General features: G+C 41.5%; 1 protein-coding gene across 8 annotated transcripts in view; it reads right to left on the minus strand.

The window, feature by feature from the left end:
- VPS13B (vacuolar protein sorting 13 homolog B) overlaps positions 1-21863 on the minus strand; it is a 903527-nt gene that overhangs the window by 316053 nt on the left and 565611 nt on the right. For 6 of the 8 annotated variants that reach the window (XR_012644370.1, XM_074986872.1, XM_074986870.1 and 3 more), the window contains 4 exons: positions 13696-13810; positions 11626-11767; positions 8032-8440; positions 2573-2690 (listed from right to left, as the gene is read on the minus strand). Coding sequence is in view for 7 of the 8 variants with exons in the window: in XM_074986872.1 (XP_074842973.1) it covers positions 2573-2690; positions 8032-8440; positions 11626-11767; positions 13696-13810 (784 nt within the window). In the remaining variant the exon portion in view is untranslated. Of the gene's footprint in view, positions 1-2572; positions 2691-8031; positions 8441-11625; positions 11768-12332; positions 12400-13695; positions 13811-21863 lie in introns of those variants that run through there. The other 2 variants (XM_074986873.1, XM_074986877.1) reach the window with 2 other exon arrangements.

Here is a 21863-nt window from a genome sequence, read left to right on the forward strand (position 1 = left end):
GTACAAGAAGACTGCTGAAGACTACAGAAATTGAACATATGACAAGAACATAACTGTACTCAAGTGTGATGTTGTATATAAAGTCAATGATTTGATCAGTGACAGGCAGTTGGAGAATGTTTCTGATCCAACACTTCTTTTCATCCTTCCCTGAGCTGCATTAGTCTGGTATGAGGTCTTTAAAATCGTGATTGGTGTTGAAAAAGTAAACAAAAAAAAGTGATTTATTTGTTCCCATAACATAAGAACTAGGGATAACCACATGAAAATAATAGGCAGCAGGTTTAAAACAACCAACACAAAATATTTCTTCACACAAAGCACAGTCAACCTGTGGAACCTCTTGCCAGAGGATGCTGTGAAGACCAGGACTTCAGCAGCATTCAGAAAAGGGCTAGACATATTCATGGAGGATAGGTCCATCAATGCCTATTACCCAGGATGGGTAAAAATGGTGCACCAAGCCTCTGTTTGTCAGAAGCTGGGAATGGGTGATGGAAGGAACCACTTGATTACGGTTCTGTTCATTCCTCTGCGGCACCTGACATTGGCCACTGTCAGAAGACCAGATACTAGGCTAAAGGAACCTTTAGTCTGACCCAGTATGGCCATTCTTATGTGTTTTAATCTGTCCTTTTCAATGTTTCCCTTATTAGGAAAAAGAAATTAAAAAATCTAAAATATTAGCAGCTCAAAACAAAAGAAAACATGCTGGGTCGTAGAACTGAGAGAAGCAAATACATGCTGCAGAGAGCTAGTTTAGTGTAGTGGTTTTCACTGTGTGGTCTTCAAACTCCTGGGAGCCACAAACCAAGTCTAATGGATATGTGAAAGATTCTCATTACCACAGAAGAGTAGTTGTCAACCTATGGTCTGCAGACCCTACCGATCCACAGAACCCTGATCTGTATGCTAATCTGTATGCCTAAAATTTCCAAAATAGTCCACACCTCCATTTGAAATTTTTTAGGGGTCAGAGCAAAGGAAAAACAATGACTGGCATAGTGCATTATAAACAGCCACCGTAAGGAAAGCTTCAGATTCCCTAATCAACAGACTGAAATAGTGACAAGCAGCTGTGGATATACAGTGTACTGCACCTACATATGCAAGAGCAGATTCTCAGCTAGTATAAATTAGTGTAGCTTCAGTGACTTCAGTGGAGTTATGCCAATTTACACCAGATAAAAATCAGGCCCATTTAGTCTCTAGTATCTATGCAGAGAGTGACACATGCACACCATAACAGCGCCAGAGATTACATTTCTGAGAATAGAAATTGCAGGTTCATATTTGTGCAAGGGGAATTCTTTTCATTAGTTTTTAGATTGCAGCTAGGAATAGAGGAGGAGGAAGACAGTAGGCTGTAGGTTTGGTTTTGCTTCTCATGAAACAGAAACTCTTTTAGAAGATAGAGGGGATGTGAGAGCAGAGGAACCACAAAGGTGGAACCCAATACATTTGTAAGCAGAGTGGGAATTCATTCAGACTTCCTCATCAAAAGCAGTGACTAGCAACAGGACACAAAGCATTTTCATGGAAGGGATCCTAATGTGACAACAGTTGCAGCCCATTTAATATAAGTAATAAGCTACTAGTGACAAATGTAGGAAAGAAATACAGTAATTCAAATATTTTCATATAGAAATTTGACAAGCATTTGGAGGCAAAAGACTGCTTTCTAACTTTCAAATGAACAGAAGTGACTAAAGAGCTAGAGAAACTGCACGGTCTCCTGCCATCCTAAATAAACTTGACAAAATAAAATTGCTGTCATTTTCTAAGCAGTAAATGTTTTACTGATGGGAAAGGAGTTTGATGTTCTATTGAAGTACAGTATGAAGTTTTCAAACCAAAATATTGCCACATCTGAGAAACAGACCAACAGGAAGTATAAGACACTTGTTCATCTGCATTTCTGTGACTTTTCTCACTTGGTATTATTTGCGCCCATACTTTCATGTTTGGCATCAGAGCCAATTCTGCTAAACATCATACATTATTTTTTTATCAGGTTGATAACATATGTTTGCCAGTTTTACTGCCTACATACAATTAATGAGGTTTGCACATAGTAACACAATCCAGAGCATGACATTTTTCTCGATTATGTGTTTACTGCAAACGTCCTCTGTAGAAGTTTGCTCTCCTTTACAGCTTTGTCACACAACATCAACAGCATTACATTTTGAGTGTGTACTTACCATTTACATTGTATCTATTACTTTCAAATTGCACTACTACTGAGAGTTATGCTAGTCACAAACAGTTCCTTTTCTTCTTAGGTGATCTGAGTTTTAACTAAATAAAACCAATTTTTTAAAAATCTTTCATCTATGATCTTTACTTTCATAATGACTTGACATTTAAATTCTGTTATACATCAACATTTTATAGAAATACTTGATCTATCTGAATTGATTTGAAAGCCTGCAAGTGAAAATTAAAAAAAAAAAATCTGAATTTCATATCAAAAGTATTTTTGCAAGCTGAATGGACCTAGTTTTATTGATCAGTTAACTTCCCCTAAAAATGAAATATTTGGTAATTTAAATATAAGAAAAATACTTACTGGTAAATATCTTTTCTGAGCACAGCTCTGCTAAGAGGGTTGTCAGCTTGGGGAGCCATGGAGACAGAGCCAATCTTGAGAATCAAAGTGTCTTCTTTTATTGCCTGACTGTCTTCAGCTAAGGAGAGAGAAAATATGCATTTATTTTAAAAGTGAGAGAGTGCACAGAAGTATGTTGCAGACATATATAATGCATGATGCAGCGAAGTAAACCACTGAGTGATAGTACAATGATTTGCTTGTAGGAAAAATCAGAGCCTTTTGGTCCTTAATCTGACCAAAATAATCTTCAGTCATTTTCATAGCAAGCACTTAAGGATGAATTTTTAAACGCCCCTATTTTTTTGTGCATGTGTGTGACAGTTATCATCAACAAACCGAGTTTTGATTTTTACAAAGCTTAGATATTAGACGTAAAGTGCCTCCTGCCAATGTTCAATTAAACTGAAGTGCTTTCAAATGTACAGGGGCAGGGAGATAGGGAAGTGCATTAGTTGTGTTTTAACATTATTTGAAAGGCTTGGGTGGTAGATTACCAAGCTAATATTGCATTTTCTCCCTTTCTCATTCAAGTACTTTTTATAAGAAGGATTTTAAAATACTGAACAAAAGTGGTTCTTGTTCTCTTGTTTCCAGTATTTGTCATTGTGATAATTTATTACGGTGCAATAAACAGAACCCTATTATTAGCTTCAGCATTACTTGGGTAATCATGATATATATGCTACAGAATGTGACTTTATTTGTGAACACAATGGAAAGGTCTTTCTGTGAGCCCCTCCCTCCCTCCCAGTTTTTTATTTTAACAAGGTTTGGATGCATGGAATAGTGAGTAAATATATTCAATATGATTAGTATGTTCACATTTGCAGCTCATCTGCCACAAAATAATGCATACCAAAGAATTATGCAACCACACCTAATTTAACAAATTAACTCTATTATATAAAAGGGTACTATTATAATCAATATTTTGATGTTTTTTTCCTGGATAGTGGTGATTTAAGTTATGATTTACAGATGGAGAGTGTGCCTCTTAACTCTCACTCTGCCACATTCTGTTTTCCAAGTTGGAGAAAGGACAAAAGAGCATTGGGGGCCAACAGAAGCGATATAGGGACATGCTGAAGGCACACATGAAAAAGTGCAGCATCGGTGTCGACACTTGGGATAACCTTGTCCAAGACCTTCCCCAGTGGAGAATGGCAATCTGTGAGGGGGTGGTGCAATTTGAGAGGTCCTGCTGCAGTGCAGATGAGAAGAGGCGGAGAAAAAGAAGAAAAGAGTGTCAAAAACTGCCCGGTTCCCCTCCAGCAGCTACTAACACCCAGCTGTTCTGTGATAAGATCTGCGGCTCCAGAATCGGGCTGATAAGCCATCAACAAACTCACAAATACGAGGGTGACATGAAGACATCCTACTCGTTGTGTGACTGCCCATTATTTTAGAACTAATTTTAAATGTATATTTAATCCAAATTTTACACAGCATCAAGAGAGTTAAGTTCCTTGCTTAGCACTTCGTTTGCACTGGGGGCACTTTTCCTGCTTTTTTGTCATTTCACCTTAAAAAGAATAAGGATAATGACAATTAAATAAAACTGTCTTATATAATTTATGTAGGCTCCAGAATACAGAGACATATATGTGGACAATAACTTCATTAATGTAAAGTATCGGAGGGGTAGCCGTGTTAGTCTGGATCTCTAACAGCAACGAAGGGTCCTGTGACACCTTATAGACTAACAGAAAAGTTCTGAGCAGAGCTTTCGTGAGCACAGACTCACTTCATCAGATGCTGGTCATGGAATTCCATGACCAGCATCTGATGAAGTGAGTCTGTGCTCACGAAAGCTCTGCTCAAAACTTTTCTGTTAGTCTATAAGGTGCCACAGGACCCTTCGTTGCTGTTCATTAATGTAAGTAATCCTATAGAATTCAAGGGACAATTCTTAGGTGTTAAGCTGTCAAATGTTTTCTGAATCGGGGACTTAGTAAGTATTTATAACACAATACATAACTTTAACTTTAATCTTTTTAACACCTTAACCTTTTACGGTATCAAAGAAACAGTTTTCCACAAAATATGTTTCAGTGCAATCATGTTCCTAGACATAGCGGACCGAGAAAAACAATTCTGATCAAAATGAAGAGTGCAAAATTACAGCATGTCATTTTAGGATATCACCAAGTCCAGCATGAGATTTCCTATACAACACCTCTGATCAGGTTGTGCTACTGAAACAATTATCAAAGAAACATGTGGTACTTTGAATATTATGTGCTGAAGTTGCATAGAATTTTTAAGAAGGAAACAGGCATCAGTGGTTACACAAGCCTGTGATTAATAGATGTTCTGACTGATGTAAAAGGAAAGATCAAATGTATTTTAATAGTTAACTTATGGAACATGTAGAGACAACGTGCCAACTAAACTACTACGTAGCATGTTAAGTTGTCATACTGTTCTCTGGTATACTGGAATTACCCATAAGTAATATATGAATACCTCTTGCATATGGACTTTATAGTTCAGAAGCCTTCACAAGCAATTAAAATCCTAATCTTAAGGCCCACTTAATTTTTAAAAAATTCAACAGGTCATGTCAAGCCTTGCCGTTTGTCTGTAGACTTCATGGGCAAGGAGACCTCAAGGTCCTCGTTCAGAAATACCTGAATTTAGAAAGAGACAGAAAGGGCCTGGTACTCATCTTCAAATTTTCATTCAACTCCAAAATTTCTAGGTTTTGGGTTAGTTCTGATTTTATTTCAACGAAGTTTTAGCTGAAACTGTTATCTTTTAAACTTGAATACATGTTCACCACCTTCATTCAAGCATCTCTGCTGCAAGTTCTGCTATTTATAATTACTTAAAATGGAGACGGGTCAGTCTCTCTCTCTTTAAGACTACAAATGCATTTTTATCAATCTAATTTTAAAGAGGTGGAAAGCTATGGATGTTGCAAAAATGTATTCTTTGAAAAAAAAAATCCTTCGCAGAATGACCCAGACTCTCCTCCCACCAGAATGATAACAATTCCTTGCCACCAGAGCCATTCTAATTTTATCTTTTTATCTGACTGTATTTCTCTCTTTCCCAGTTGGAAAGTTGTAGAGGATATTGGCCAAAAATGAAAAAAAAAACACCACTAATCCAACTAAACTCTCTGTGTCTGCACCTCTTGTTGTTAGGTTATGAGAAAATTTAAACTCTATCCTTATGGGTTTAGATTATGCATTACTGCAGATAATGGTAACAAACCATATGTATATGACTTACATAAACATATCACTGTATCATTAATACATATTTTACCTTTCTGAGACATGCAGTTGACAGTGGGAATACAGTAATTATAATTATAGTCCCTAGCTGTCTGTATATGTACTTCTGATACTAATGCCTTTCTATATAGACGTGAGAATTAAAAATATGTGTATAAATATAATAAATATGTTTTATGTAAGAAGAGTCAGGGGCATAACTGTATATTTTAAAAATGTTATCTCAGGGAAAACTCTTCAAGCCAAAGTTGATCTTTACTCTGGCCTGGGTCTACAGCTTTCTTCAGAGTTCTTTATAATCCCCCTTTTTTTTTTTTTTTCCAGTTTCTCTCTGTGTATCCTCTTGGGATAGACAAGGCAGTTTCAAAGCCCAGCGGAACACTTTCTAGGACCAACCATAGTTTGAGTTTACAGGGCAAACAAGACCTTTCACCAGTCATTAGTTTCAGTACTGAGTCATTAAGTTCCTAAAGTATCACTAATGGTCTTCATTAGCATGTTTAGAATTAAAACCAGATTTACACTTCATATGTCTATGAAAGGACTATAAAGAACTCTAGAAAAAAAGCTGTGGACCCTTGCCAGATCAACTTTGGCTTGAAGAGTTTTGCCCGAGATAAGAACAACTCTTTAGGAAAGAATTCATTTCACAGTTTCTTGAATATTAGAATTAGCTAGTGTCTTTTGTTTATTTTAACTTAGTAACTTACCTTGATCTGTCTGTTTTCACTTGCAATCAGTTAAATCCTGCTCTGTATACTTAATACACACACTTTTGCTTATTATCAAGCCCTACGTAAATAACTTACCTGGCAGGAGGGGAACAACGACTGTGCATATCTCTTGTTCATTGATAAGAAGGCTGGCCTTATGAGCTTGCTCTATGTAAAACTTTCATACAGAGAAAGATTATTTTATTTAGGGATTTCATCCCTTTTATTTAGGGATTTAATCCTGGTTGTTGTCAATGGGTCTTATAACTGAGCTCTCCAGGAGCTGAACCATTCAATGTCTGTGTTGCTCTGCAGGGGAACAGTAACTCCAACTTTGTGCCTTGGTTATGGGAGACCAGAGCTTTTGGTCCAGATCAGGGTGATTGAGAGAGGAAGAGGGCAGGAAAGCATCAGTGACTTAATAAGCACTCCAGGGACAATCCCAAGAGGATTTCTGGGATGCAGCCCTATCACATAATTTATTGATTGAGTCTCAGGATATATAATCAAGACTGAACATTTTTGAGGTGGGCCTCATGCCACTTAACACAGGGACTAAGAATACAGGTTTGAGAGAACACAAGGCTTTTGCATCCACCATTTTTCCAAATGCCCATCCGTCTCCCTAGCGGTTTGAGAGCTTATCTAACATGAACATTTAGTTTCTGGCAAGCTCAGGTGTGAATCTGTCTTGTATTAGCCTACTACAGACTGGCTGACTGTGGACCCTGCTCATCTATGTTAACAATTTGTAAACAATTTTTGATTTAGTACTCTTTGAATTTGTACTAAATCAAGGCAATTTAGCAAACTGGTAATCCACATTGGCAGTGTGCACACAGATAATCAGTCTGTGATGGACTAATTCAGGGACTGAAACCTGAAAACAAAGGTCTCTAAAGAACTCTGAAAATAGCTGTCAGCGTAGGTAAGTCCTAAGGGTTTACAATAAATTCCTACCATTGTTTCTAAGGTCCTGCACTGGCAAATGGATCCATCTGATGCAGGTGGATTCTTGAACCAATATGAACACCTCCTGGCCTCAAAGGGGATAAGTAATGGCACAAGAGTCAACTCTTGCAGATCTAACTGCAGACTAAGGGTTTAAGTTCTCTTTAATGCAACTCCTTCATCACATTCACAGCTATGGACAGACAAAGGTAAATCTTCAAATTACCAATTTCCACAACTCTTAAGAAATCTAGTGTGTATCATATTACGTTCTCCATCTCTGTGCCTTACAGTATTGGAGCCCTAGGGACATTCCTAAATATACCATTATTACAAGGAGCAGTGAGATAACTGAGATAGAACCTTTTGGTCAAAGGGACTAGATTTCACCTGTCTAGAATGCAAATCAACTTGCTTGAGAGGTCTGTTTCATGTTTGGAGTTTAACTTTCAAAGAACCTGTAGGAAATAAATGTTTCACATAATAAATATATCCAAGCAGCAGATAGTACCTCCTGTATAATGTTGCATTTCCTCAGTTTTGGGAAAGAAGACTCTTATTACACCCGTGTTGATATAAATCAGAGGTAAATTCCGAGATGTTAGAGTATGAGTCCTCATGGGTTGGCCCGATGATTTGCTTTTCTCTTTTTGATTCTTTGGCAGCCTTGCTTGAAATATACTTGCAATTGCATTAAGCAAAGGAAAACATAGGACAACATCAAATGCCTGAGCAGAAAGAAGGATCTCATGAAGAAAATGAGGAGAACCATCATTAAGTCCTTCAGATAGCTTATGGACAGCTCTTCTTTCATTTCTTGATATCAACTTGTGCCGGACATTTTTTGTCACAGCTTTTGTGTAAGTGAGAGACAGAAATCCATGTTGTTGGTGTGAGCCATCTAAAAGTTTTGCAGTTGTCTGTTCCAGGAAAAAGAAACAAAAATGAAAACTGCTGTAAAGAGAAAAGTTAACATCTTTCACAGAGAGAAAATGTCATTATGTCTCTATTAGATCATGTTTTCAGGTTTTTGTGGTTCCCCTCTCCCCTTTTTGGAAGGGAGGGAAGAAACTCCTACTTTCCCCAAACAACAGAAGGAAAAGTTTATTTAAATCTATAGGACGGTCCCCTATCTCATAGTATGACCACACGTTATTACAGCCCATTGTAATCTGGAGCTGCTGCATATTTTAGCAACACCAAATATTTGTTTTTTCTGTTCATCTGTGCTGGGCATAAATCATTTGGACTACAGCCTGGTAGCTTAATGTCCCTCAAGTATTACTACCTGAAATATGTCTTGAACTTCAGAATTTCAAAATTTACTGAAATTATTGAAAATTGTGAATGAATTTAGAATTATCTACAATTCATTACCCCTCCTTTGTTTTAGAGAGTTTATTACTACTTCGATCTCCTTTCATTCTCTCTGTAGTGTTGACTGTGTTCCAATGGTGGCAAGATAGCAGTGCAGTTCAAGTTCCTCCTGAACACCCATCATACTGTTACATCCTATACACTAAATAATTCATCTCAATACGTTAAAAACATTTAATAATTTATCACTTTATTGTTCAGAAATCTGCACGATTTCTTTGAATGGAAGAAAAGATTTTGAAAGGAACTTTTTGAAGTTAGATGCCTAACTCCAATTGACTGTTAGAATGTATTAGGCTCCCAACTGATATCTGCACCTCTGAAAAATCTTCTACAGTATGTGACTATATTTGTCACTGGAAGATGGCTTTGAGTGAGCTACTGCAAAAAGTGAGAATTTTAACAAACTAATAAAACCAATTAAACAATTTTAATAATAAAGGAAAGCAAAAAATCAGATTGGTTTTTGCATACTATATCATGTAAATAGTGTTTCATTACTTGAGCGTAAGAATGCTGAGCAGCTGAAAGATCATATGATTAAGTGAATTGTAGCAAATTAGTAAGTTAGCTTTCATTCTTATTAGAACAAATTTAAAGAACTAGAATAAGTAATAGAATGCTGGATGTACTCATGACAAGATATAAATCAAATAGAACAGAACTTCCACTAACATAAAACTATTCTATACAATCTATCACACTTGACAGAAAAGACCCTCGATGTAACCTGCTCAGGACTTTATTCCCATTAACAGCAATGGGAGTTGGTAGAAAATTTGTATGACTGCATTTTTATTTTAATTTTTTTTTATTTCTATGAATAAGAGAGATGGAATACACAAGGAGTGTCTACATTAGGAAAAGTCCACACTAGCTCCTCTGTACTAATCACCTGTGTGGATATCTGTCCTGAGCCATAACAATCCTTTGTACACATTAGCTAAATATGCTCGAGAAATTTGCTAAGCAAAGCTGCCTGAAAGCACTCAAGCTATGATTACACTTGCGGCGACATGCACAGCAAAAACACTGCATGTCATTTCCAGTACAGGTATAAATTTTAGTGTGAATGGTGAGGCACTTCTGAGGTAAAGACGCACCAGAGCCTTAAGGTATGCACCTGACATGACTTGCCCCATGCCCAAGAAATGCCTCCCGTCCCTACCTGCTATTTTAGCAGTGTACTATCCTGTTGTCTTCCCATTCTCAGAGCCTTTTCCACAGCAGGGAAAGGCTATGGCTATGGGGAAAGACTCCCACTAACAGAAACTTTTCTTGCTGCTTCCTTTCTGCCAAAGCCTTTCACTTCTGTGTCAATGCAGCATGCATTTCACTCAAGTGTAACTACATGTACCCTACATGCTTCCAAAAGTGTAGACATGTTAATGTGAAGCAGGACATCTCAGCAGTTCAGGGTTTAGTGAGCCTGTCCACTTTGATCCAGAAAAACCCTGGCCCGGTTGACGCTTCTCCTATCCTGAAGGGCTCACTGGGCTCAGCTCCCTGCTCCAAGAGTTACAACCTGGACTCGAGACTCACAAGACCGCTCACCTTTGCCTTGTCCCCCTTATAGTGGTGATGCCAAGCCAAACCATGTGAACCTGTGCACCAGCTTGCAATTATCACTTTTACAAATCTGGCTTGACCATATCCCCTCATCAGAGTATAGGTAAGCCTGAGCAGCACGGAAGCCCCATGCATCAGACAGTAATGCTCGAAGTAGGGAGTTGAGCCAAGCCTAACAACAGGCACAGAGGTTAGCTCATCTCAGCCTTTTATGCTCCTGTACCTGCTCAGGACTTTTAATCAAATAGAAAAAGAAAAGAGAAACAAGAGAAACAATTAAAACAAAAAAGCAGTAAAGTAGCACTTTAAAGACTAACAAAATAATTTATTAGGTGAGCTTTCGTGGGACAGACCCACTTCTTCAGACCGTAGCCATACCAGAACAGACTCAATATTTAAAGACATAGAGAACCAAAAATAGTAATCAAGGTTGACAAATTAGAAAAAATTATCAAGGTGAGCAAGTCAGAGAGCCAGGGAGCGTGTGGGGAGAGAGTCAATAATTAGATTAAGCCAAGTATGCAAAAGAGTCCCTATAGTGTCCCAAAAAATTTGCATCCTGGTTCAAACCATGTGTTAATGGGAGGTGTCAGAGGAGTATTTAAAGATCTCTGGCCCTCCCTGTTACTGGGACCGTACTCTTTAAATAATCCCCTGAAAACCTCCCCCCCAAGCTCATGCATCTGATGAAGCAGATCTTTGCCCACGAAAGCTTACGTTCCAAAATATGTGTTAGTCTATAAGGTGCCACAGGACTTCTTGTTGTTCACTTCCATACATACTTATTAAAGTATTTGAACAGCTCCACTGATTTCAATGGGACTACTGACATGCTTAAGCTTACTCATCTTTAAGTGTACTGTGCGATTAGAGCCTTATTTACTTTAAATGTGGAATTCTAACTTTGCCACTCTTCCAAGTAGCAACAGTGTATATTTTAGAGGATCATACAGAACACTATTTCCTGGGCCCAGACAAAAGGAATTTGACAACTGTTGCCAGCAAACAAAAGGGGAGTTAAACAGATAAATATATTCAGTACAGAGAAAATATAAATGACAAATAATGAGAAACTATAAATGACATTTGAGATAGTTTTTCTCCTACTTGCGTTCGTTACTGGAAGTTCTGTAGTGTAAGTTTTAAAAGGATTTCTTACAGGAGGAAAGAAGCCAGAGAAATTACTGAAAGGGTCCTGCTTGCTGATGGGTCGAACCAACAAGGTACGTCTGTTCAGCTTGTCAGTACACGAAAGGAATACACCTCCGTATTGCCCCAGAGACCAACAGTCTTCCTCAAGGCTTGAGGAGATGAACAGAGAGGAGGAAAAAGACAAAAAGGAAAACAAAACAAAACAAAAGCCATAAGCAAAAAAAAAAAATGCTGAAATTTGCATAGCTCTGTGCTGCTGAGAGATATAGCATGTGTCAAACAGACCTTCTGAATTTCCCAAATTCAAGGAAATCAAAAGAAAAACTGGCACAAAAATATAAATTTGAAAATCTATCATTTATCGGAAAGTACAATCCAAGCAAGAGGTCATGGAATGAAAATCTAACAGAATTCTGTAGAGAAAGCAGACTTATCACTTGATTTGCTTGGAATTAAAAATTCAGCAAAAAGCTTTACAAGCACAGAAGATGATTACAAGAACAAACGAATAAAAGAAAACAGAATCCAATTTCATTTTAAATTTACATTACTTGTTCATGAGCACAAAATTGGCTATGAAGAGGTAAACATGTTTTGTATTACAATTCTTGCAATCATTCTTCTGAATGTGTCTGAGAACAAAGAAAAACGATATTATTTATGTTTTAGAACAGTTATTTTGTTAAGCTTCTTATTCCACTAGAGAAATCTCACCACAAGTTTTTCTTTGCATTGTAGAAATATTCCTTCAGAATGTCCTGACTGCCAGCCTTCCCCTGGCCTGGAAAACAGAATGTTTACCTTATCTTTTCTCTGCATTTAGTTTGAGTACACCAAATTTAGTCACATATAGAGTGTACATTGAATAGTTTCTGGATTGCAACTGGAATTGACAATGTAATTATGCATAATAATAACCCAATGTAACTTTAGCAAAGAAAAGAACATTACTGGGATGAAAAGAAGCTTCAGACTATCCTGAATAAAGAACCTCTCAAGCCTTTCATAGAACCTGTGGAAAAAGTAACTTGTTAATAGTATGAGAGGTTAATGTATGATAATATATTTAAGAGCATTATGGCATAGACTGCAATAGATGTTGCTGGAAAGAAAATACAAGGTTTAATTACTAATTATCGTAATATATCCAAACGTACATATATTTCTATTTCAGACAAAAGAATGAAAATTTAGAATGACTTTTTCATACACACCATGTAGTGTCTTGTTCATTGTACTAGCTCTGAAATGAGTTGATAAATGAGCTAAAGACAGAACGACAGGTTAACACTGAATTTTCTTGCTGTCATGCTCATGGAAGACTATGGCAGCCTGTGGAATTTAGAATACAAGTCTGTGCAAGCAAAAAGGATTTGTGTTCCTAAATCCATTAGGCTTTTTTTAAAATGTCTCACTCTAATCATAAACTTGAAAATATTTTAATGGACTGTGTGTAAATTTTTTCCCCCATGGAAAGACACTTGAGAATAGTCTCATTTTCTCTTAATTGCCACCTCCCACATACCTCCACAGATTCTGCTCTAGGACAACCCAGTATCCAGTTCGTGAACACCATACATGACTCCCTCAGAACTTGTCAAGACTTCTCAGGTGTAGTCAACTAGTTTCTGCTACAATGGTAATGAACTTACTTCACTGCATTATGTTCCTTAACAAAAACATCCCTTTTGTTAGGATTTTCCTTTTGATGTCTTAAACGACATACCAAATAGGAGACATAAAAAGCCTGGACACTTAACGATTTGCCAGAATACATTTACAGTATAGTGTTTGAGGCATCCCACTGCAAACATCTGGGCAACAGCTACTGATTTAGTCCAACAAATACCAGTTTTTATATGGTGTCCACATACACACAAAATATTTCTCCTTGAAGACTGAAATGGTTTATGTGTACCCACTTTTGCAAGCAAATTACTTGCTGTTTCAAAAGTACAGTTAAAGTTTATCACAGTGTTTTTTTTTTAATTAAAAATCAAATAATAATTCTCTCCAAAAAAAAAAGTGCTTTCTTATTTCAGAGTGGAATTAATATAGGATGACTTCCGGTAATTACCTGCTTCTGTAGTGGTCGATGTTGAAGCTTTCTATTTTACATTTGACTTTGGTGTATACATCCTGGACATCCACCGAGGCACTGAGATCTTCTAATTCACTGACAACACAAATCTCTGCAATAAACAGTGATAACTAACATGAATGTCCATGAATTACAGTAAAAGACCGTTACCTGTTCTGTAACTGGTGTTCTTCGAGATGTGTTGCTCATGTCCATTCCAATTTGGGTGTGCACCAGGCACATGCCCAGTTGCCGGAAGCTTTTTGCCCTAGCCAGTAGCCCTAGGGTCGGTGCAGCGCCCCCTGGAGTGGTGCCCGTATGGCCAACCACATATGCACCACGCGACCCGCCCCCCCGGCTCAGATCCTTTCTGCTGGCTACTCCGACAAAGAGGAAGGCGGGAGGGTTTTGGAATGGACATGAGCAACACATCTCATAGAACACCAAGTACAGAACAGGTAGCTGTCTTTTCTTCTTTGACTGATTGCTCATGTGCATTCCAATTTGGGTGAATACAAGCCAATGTCTAGGAGGTGGGGTCAGAGCCCCAAAAGGAGTGCAGGACTGCCCTGCCCACCACAGCATCTTCCCATGTGCACTGCGTAACTGCGTAGTGTGCTGTGAACATGTAAATGGAAGACCAAGTGGCCACCCTGCTGATGTCCTGGATAGGGACCTTGGTCAAGAATGCCGCAGAGGACACCTGCGCCCTAGTGGAGTGAGCCCTAATCGGGGGAGGGGGGAATCCCCGCCAGCTTGTAGCACTCTCTGATACAGGCCACTATCCAGGAGGAGATCCACTGAGAAGAGACTGGGTCCCCCTTCATCCTGTCTGCCACTGCAACAAACAACTGCTGCGACTTTCGGAAGGGTTTGGTCCTGTCCATACAGAAAACCAGTGCCCTCCGGACACCTGAGGTGTGTAGACTCTGCTCCCTAGGGGAGACGTGGATTTGGATAAAACACTAGTAAGGTGGTGTCTTGGTTAATGTGGAAGGGAGAGACCACCTTAGGCAGAAACGCCGGGTGGGGTCTCAGCCTGACCTTATTTTTGTGGAACACCGCATTAAGTGGGTCCATCATCAGGGCCCTGAACTCCGACACCCTTCTGGCTGAGGTAATGGCCACCAGGAATGCAACCTTGTAGGTAAGGAACAACATAGAACAGGAGGTGAGAGGTTCAAATGGGGGAACCATAAGCTCAAACAAAACCAAATTAAGGTCCCATGTTGGCAGGGGTGCCCAAGCCTGTGGTTTGACTCTTTCCATTGCCATCATGAACCTTTTTACCACCGGGTCTGAGAAGAACGATGACCTCCCAGCCCCTGGGTGAAACGCTGAAATGGCTGCCACGTGCACTTTTTGGGAGGATAATGACAGCCCTGTCTGGCTTAGGGCCAGCAAGTAGTCTAGGATACATGGTATTGGGGCCTCTCCTGGAGGCAACCCCTTCTGAGTGGCCCATATGGTAAGCCTTTTCCATTTGGCTACACGTTACCCTCGTAGAGGGTTTCCCGCTGTTCAACAATACTTCCCTGACAGGTTCGGAGCAGGCCAGCTCAACCGGTCTCAGCCAAGGAGCCTCCATGCTGTGAGATGCAGCCCCTGGAAGACTGGGGTGCCACAGTCTCCCCTCCTCCTATGTCAGCAGGTCCGGGTGCAGCGGAAGCAGCTCCGGGACATGAATGGACATCTCCAAGAGGGTCGAGTACCAGTGTTGTCAAGCCCAGGCTGGGGCCACCAGGATAACTGATGCTCGGTCCGACCGAATTTTCGACAGTGTTCAGTGGATGAGCAGTATCGGTGGGTAGGTGTACAGCAATGGACCTGACCAACAAATGCTGAAGGCGTCTGTCCAAGAGCCTGGACTTTGGTTCTGGTAAGAGCAGAATGTCCTGCACTTCGCTTTGAGATGAGTGGCAAAGAGGTCTACCTGGGGATGTCCCCACCTCTGGAAAATTGAACTTAGTACTTTGGTGTGTAATGACCACTCCTGGTCCATCAAGGACCTGCTGAGGCAGTCCGCTAGGGAGTTGAGAGCCCCAGGCAGGTAGAACACCCTAAGGAGAATCTGGTGCTGGATGCAGAAGTCTCAGAGTGTGAGGGCCTCGACACACAGGGGCAACGAGCATGCACCCCCTTGTTTGTTTATACAGTACATTGCCATAGTAATTGTCTGTGCTGACTGCGACACACTGCCCGTTCAGTTTGCTCTGAAACACTTTGCACGCCAGCCAAACCGCCCTAGCTCCCGCACGCTTATGTGGAGCTGAGCATCTGTCTTGCTCCCCAGGGCCTGCGTTTGGTGGTCCCCCAAGTGTGCCCCCCAGCCCAGGTCCAAGGCATCTGTGACCAGGGACAGGAAGGGTTGCGGGGATTGAAGGGCACTCCCATGCAGACCAACCCAGCTTCTAGCCATCAGTGTAATGCCATTAACACTCTTGGGGGGAATGTACCTAAACTTGTCTATGCTGTCCCTGACAGGTCTGTATACTGAGGTGAGTCACAGCTGGAAGGGGCACATTCATAACCTGGCATGCTGGACTACGAATGTGCATGCCACCAAGTGTCCCAACAACCTGAGGTGTCCCCTGGCCATTATGGTTGGGCACCTGATCAGGCCTTGGATGCAAGACACCATGGTTTGGACCCTGCTCTGGAGCAGAAAGGTCCTGGCTTGCTCTGCATCTGGTCAGGCACCCACAAACTCCATGACCTGAGTTGGGGCTGGCACAGAATTTGCCTCGTTCACTAGGAGGCCTAACGTGCCGATAGTTTCTCTTATCAGCTGTACATGTTTCATCACCTGTCTCTGTGACTGACCTCTGATCAGCCAGTCATCTAGGTAAGGGAACAGGTGCACTCCCTGCCTGCGTAAGAAGGCTGCCACTACTGACATACATTTGGTAAAGACTCTCGGCGCTGAGGAGAGGCCAAAGGGAAGGACTGTGAACTGGTAATGGTCCTTCCCTAGCACAAACTGGAGAAACCACCTGTGAGGTGGATAAATTGCTTTATGGAAATACGCAACTTGTAAGTCAAGAGCGGTAAACCAGTCCCCTTGTTCCAGCATTGGGATGATTATGCCCAGGGATAACATATGAAACTTTATCTTTTTCACAAATTTGTTCAGGTTTCACAGGTCCAAGATTGGCCATAGCCCGCCTTTCGCTTTTGGGATTAGGAAATAGCAGGAGTAAAATCCCTGTCCCCAGAATTCTTGGGGAACTTCCTCTTCATCCCCCTTTTGTAGGATGGTCCCGGTCCCTACCTCCTGCCTGAGATCCGTCTCGCGAGAGGGGTCCCTGAAGAGGGACAGGGAAGGGGGGTAAGGAAGAAAATTGGATAGCATATCCCTCTTCTGCTGTGTGGAGGACCCACTGGTCCAATGTTATGGTGGACCATGCCTGGTAGAATGGCAATAGGCGGGATGAAAATAAATACTGATCTGGAACTGTGGGGGTGGCCGGTGTGTCGCTCTCGAATGACCCATCAAAACTGGTGTTTAGACCCCAGTGGGGGTATCTGGTGGCTCTGGTCCTGTGTCTGGCAACCCTGACATCTCCTACTATAGCAGCCCCTTCTCCTGTTCCCATCCTGTTGTTGTTGTGGGAACTATCTGAACTGGGGCCTTAGGGTAAAATGTTTTCTCTGGGTTGCCGCTGTACATAGACCCAGTGAGCGTAGGGTGGTCCGGGAGTCCTTCATACTATGAAGCCTCTTGTCAGGTTTTTCCAAAAATAGGGAGGGGCCCTCAAAAGGGAGTTCCTGAATGGACTGCTGCACCTCCTGGGAGAGTCCTGAGACCTGAAGACATGGCCTCCCTTCTCATGGCTATACCCGAGGCCATGACCCTGGTGGCCACATCAGCTGCATCTAGGGCAGCCTGAAGTGCTGCTCTAGATATGAGTCTCTGCTCTGCTACCAGAGCTGTAAATTCTGACTTGGTGTCTGGCGGGAGCAGCTCAGCGAAACGGTCCATGGAGCTGGCCATATTGTATGCATACCTGCTAACCATGGCTTGCTGGTTAGCAATTCTCAACTGGAGGTCAACTGTAGAATAAATTTTCCCACTGTACAGGTCTAATCTTTTGGCCTCTGTTTTTTCTGAGGAGAGCCCCTGGACACCCTGCCTCTTCGTATTGTTCACAGCATCCACGACAAGGGAGTCAGGGGGAGGATGGATGAACAGATGTTCAATTCCCTGGGGTGAGACAAAATACTGGGACTCATTCTTCCTGGATGTGGGCAAGGCTTAGGCCGGGGTCTGACACGCTGTCTTTGCTGTGTTGGCAACTGTCTTTATAATAGGCGGTGCCACTCTGGATGGTCCAGACATTGAAAGGACGTTTGTAACAAGGTCTATTTCATCCGTGACCTCTTCTGCCTGCACCCTCAAACTTCTCAACAGCTGTTGGTATGCTCCTCCATCCTCCAGTACCGGGGATGCCAAGGATCCAGCTAGCATCTCATCTGGGGAGGACGAGGACAAGGGCATCACACCCTCCAAGCTCACCAGTGTGCAGGGTTCTGACACTTCCATTTGAGTCCCTGGCACCATGGTTTGCAGTGCCGTGCTCAGTGCCTGGGGTGAAGGCCCCCCCTAGTGGTCTCTGGTACGGTGCCATAAAGACGGGGGCATTCTGCACCTGGGATGGCACCGGTTCTGTCGGTGCCAGCGCCCACTGCACCACTGTCCCCAGTGGCTGCAGGGGCAGTGACCACGCTTGGGTCTCCTTTGACTCTACTGGTGCCAGTGCAGGCAATTCCGCTTGCTCTCTTGGCAGGGCTACCAAAACAGCAGTTGGTGCTAATCTTGGCACATGAGGAGTGCCAGGCGTCCTGAATGGGAGTCCCACATCCCACCCCTGTGCCTCGTGGACTGCCCACGGGGTCCAGAAGGGCCATTGTGGGGCACCTTGGGGGCATTTGCCACTCCCCACTCTGAGGGGCATCTGGAACGGTTTCGATGCCTGCTGTGTCGAGATGACCTTGTACTCCCACTCCGAGCTGAGATGGAGTAAAATGAGTCCAACTCCGACGCAAACTCCGACGCTGATGACCATGGCAGTGCTGAGGGTCCCGTAGCTCCCGCTGGTTCTTGTGCGCTCTGCACCGTCTGCATGGCACCAAGGCAGGCGACTGTTTGCTGGGGTCTCACTGGCGTCAGGAACCGTGCCGGGGTCCCTAGAGCCTGACCAGGCACCTGGAACTGGGGGGTGAAGGCTCCCAGTGTGGCGTCTGTAGCGGCATCGTAATTTGCAGGAGGACTTGCGCAGCGCTAAAGGCCTCTGGCATTGAGGGCAGTCTGGGAGAGCGTGCGCTCCCACTTCGCGCTGGAATCGACACCCACACTTCATGACCCTGGTCACGGTGCGATCTGGCAGACTCCCCCGAAGCTTGCCTTTGCCGCCTCCTTTCTTGGGATTGACCCTGGTCCCGTCTTCTCTTTCTGCGAGGCACTGGGGACTGGCTCTTACGGTGCCTGGAGGCGCTAGGCACTAAGTCCTGCTCTCAGTGCCAGGAAGTTTCCAACAGCACCGACGATGCAGCGCTCTGAGTTCCCACTGGGGAAATGTCTGGGTGGAAGGCTGATTCCATTAGTAGAACTTTCAGCCTTTGAGTTTTATCTTTTAAAGTCCTAGGCTTGAAGGCCTTGCACATAGAGCAGCGCTCCCAGAGGTGAGCCTCGCTGAGGCAACTCAAACACGCCTCATGCGTGTCACTTTTGGGCATTTGTTTGCCACATTTTGACAGTTTTTAAACCCTGGGAAGCCAGGCATCCCCTGGTGCTGAGGTGGTTAAAGGCCCACCTCGGCTCACTAGGTGCTAAGAAGAACTGTTTAGCAATGAAAGATAACTATCTACAACTAATTAAAACAATAAAGGCTACCAGCGAACACTCAACAAGGGAGCTCCAGCAACCGACCGTGTGGCAAGAAGGAACTGAGCCAGGGGCGGGTTGGTCAGTGTATATATGGGCAGCTATACGGGCGGCACTCCAGGGGGCACCGCACTGACCCTAGGGCTACCGACTAGGGCAAAAAGCTTCCGGCAACTGGGCATGCGCCCAGCACACACCCAAATTGGAATGCACATGAGCAATTACTCAAAGAAGAATTCTGTGTTATGACTAAAACATAGCTCACAGAAATAAAACAGTTCATAAAACAGATATGTGCATGAGTCACCACAATTTGCATTTGGATCTCTAATTCTCATCGTGCAAATGTCAAGGCTGTAGGTTTTTTTAAGGGAATTTTTGTTCAAATACCACACAGAAAGGAACCAGTCACAAAACTTAGATCAAACTTCAGAATCTAAGCCTCTCTTAAAAACACAGACTGTTTTGGTTTAGGCTCAACTCTGCTGCAAAGCATATTAACATAAGAAAAATGTGAAAATAAGAATGGAAAAATATCAATTTATCCAATACTGCAGTGATGAATGCAGTATAAAAGCATGTAGATTAGGTAACTCCAGGCAGACAAGAGTTTAGCAGCAACAGACACTTCGCAATCTGATTACCTAGTGCCAGTGACAAGATGGATAACATTTCCTGTCAAATCCTAAACATTTTGCTTAAATAATAAGAAACTGTGAAATATCAATACTTCTCTTGGTTGAATATTTCTTTCATAGTTGTATTAATGCAGCTCCACTTAAAATGTTACCAATATCAAGTTAATATTTGTCATTTTGGGTGTCCATTCAATAAAAATTATATGGAAAAATAGTCTGTGATCATGTTATTAAAGATTATCTGAAGGCACATATGAAATGGGGTTAATTAAAGGCTGCAAAGGTAGCCTCAATCATGGCATTTCCTAATTGTTGAGTTCTTGACCTTGCAGCAAACACTAATGTTCTTTTAAAATTGTGTGGAATTATACAGAACAAAACCCATACATGGCACTTTACAGCCAACACCTGCAAGATACCTGTCATGAGAGATTTAAAATCTAACATCCATTTGAAGAGAGACTAATGTGATTAATAAATACAATAACCCCTTCTCATGTATTGCTAAATAGACTCCTCAGATTATGTAATCAAATGGGTAAAAGGGCAGAAATTAGACCAAGACACTGACTCAGTTTAAAACATAAAAGCAATGTTAACATTTACAAAGCAGTGTATAAAAATTAAACCTGAGACATTTAGTGTTAAATTATTTGAGACATTATTGTGCATGATTTGATCTCACTGTATTGTCCAAATGGACAGCACACAGTAAGTCACTGAAAGCAGTGATGGCTTATTTTACTTTTCTACATCAGAAAAAGAACAGTACATCGTTAAGTAAAGAGTGCTCCTACACCTCACTATGCTAACGAGGCTGTGATGGCTGTTAACTGAATCTAGAAAAAAATGTGCTGTTTTGAACTACTGTATTTAAACAACAGAACATCTTCCCTTTGCAACTTGGGTGGAAGGCAGGAGGAAGAATGAGTACAGGACTTTTGTTCCATACATTTTTGTTTAAAAATCAATGTAATAGATTACTGCTTTTGATATGTGAGAACTGTTGATATTGACATGAATGGCAGCTCTCTGGACAGCTGTCTCTATAGCCTAAGATACTAATAAACAGACTGGAGAACTCAAATTATATAACAGCACCAACAAAGAGCGACTTGATTTTGAGGTGTAAGAATATGACTGAAAGCTAGGAATTCTCGAGCAATAATCCCAGTTCTCGCAGAAACACTCTTTTGAGGGCTTGGACAGGGCTAACCTTTTGGCTTTGGTATACTCATCTATAAATATAAAACGTGAATAATAGTACATACCTGGCAACCATTGTGGTGATTGGGATAATTTACGTAATATCAATAAAAATACTTTACATTTTCTACAAGTGCCAAATATTTTTATCATTGTCATCTCTACAGAATTTTCAGATTTGTTTCCTGATAAGTTTCTGTTGTCAAGCATCTGTTGCGTTGCTTTAAAACTTAACATCAATCAGATTAGTTTGCTCATTTTTGTAAACAGGGCACAAGTACATTTTGTTAGCAAGGATATCAAGAGTGCAGTGTAAGAAAATATGTACTGAAAATCATTGAGTGATTTACAACATCTGCCTGAAAAGTTATTTATAAATCATATTATTGTAAAAACAGTACACGTTGAATCTCTCTAATTCGGCACTCTCTTGTCTG

The sequence above is a fragment of the Carettochelys insculpta genome, chromosome 2 (genome assembly GCF_033958435.1).
Source record: "Carettochelys insculpta isolate YL-2023 chromosome 2, ASM3395843v1, whole genome shotgun sequence".
NCBI lineage: Eukaryota > Metazoa > Chordata > Testudines > Carettochelyidae > Carettochelys > Carettochelys insculpta.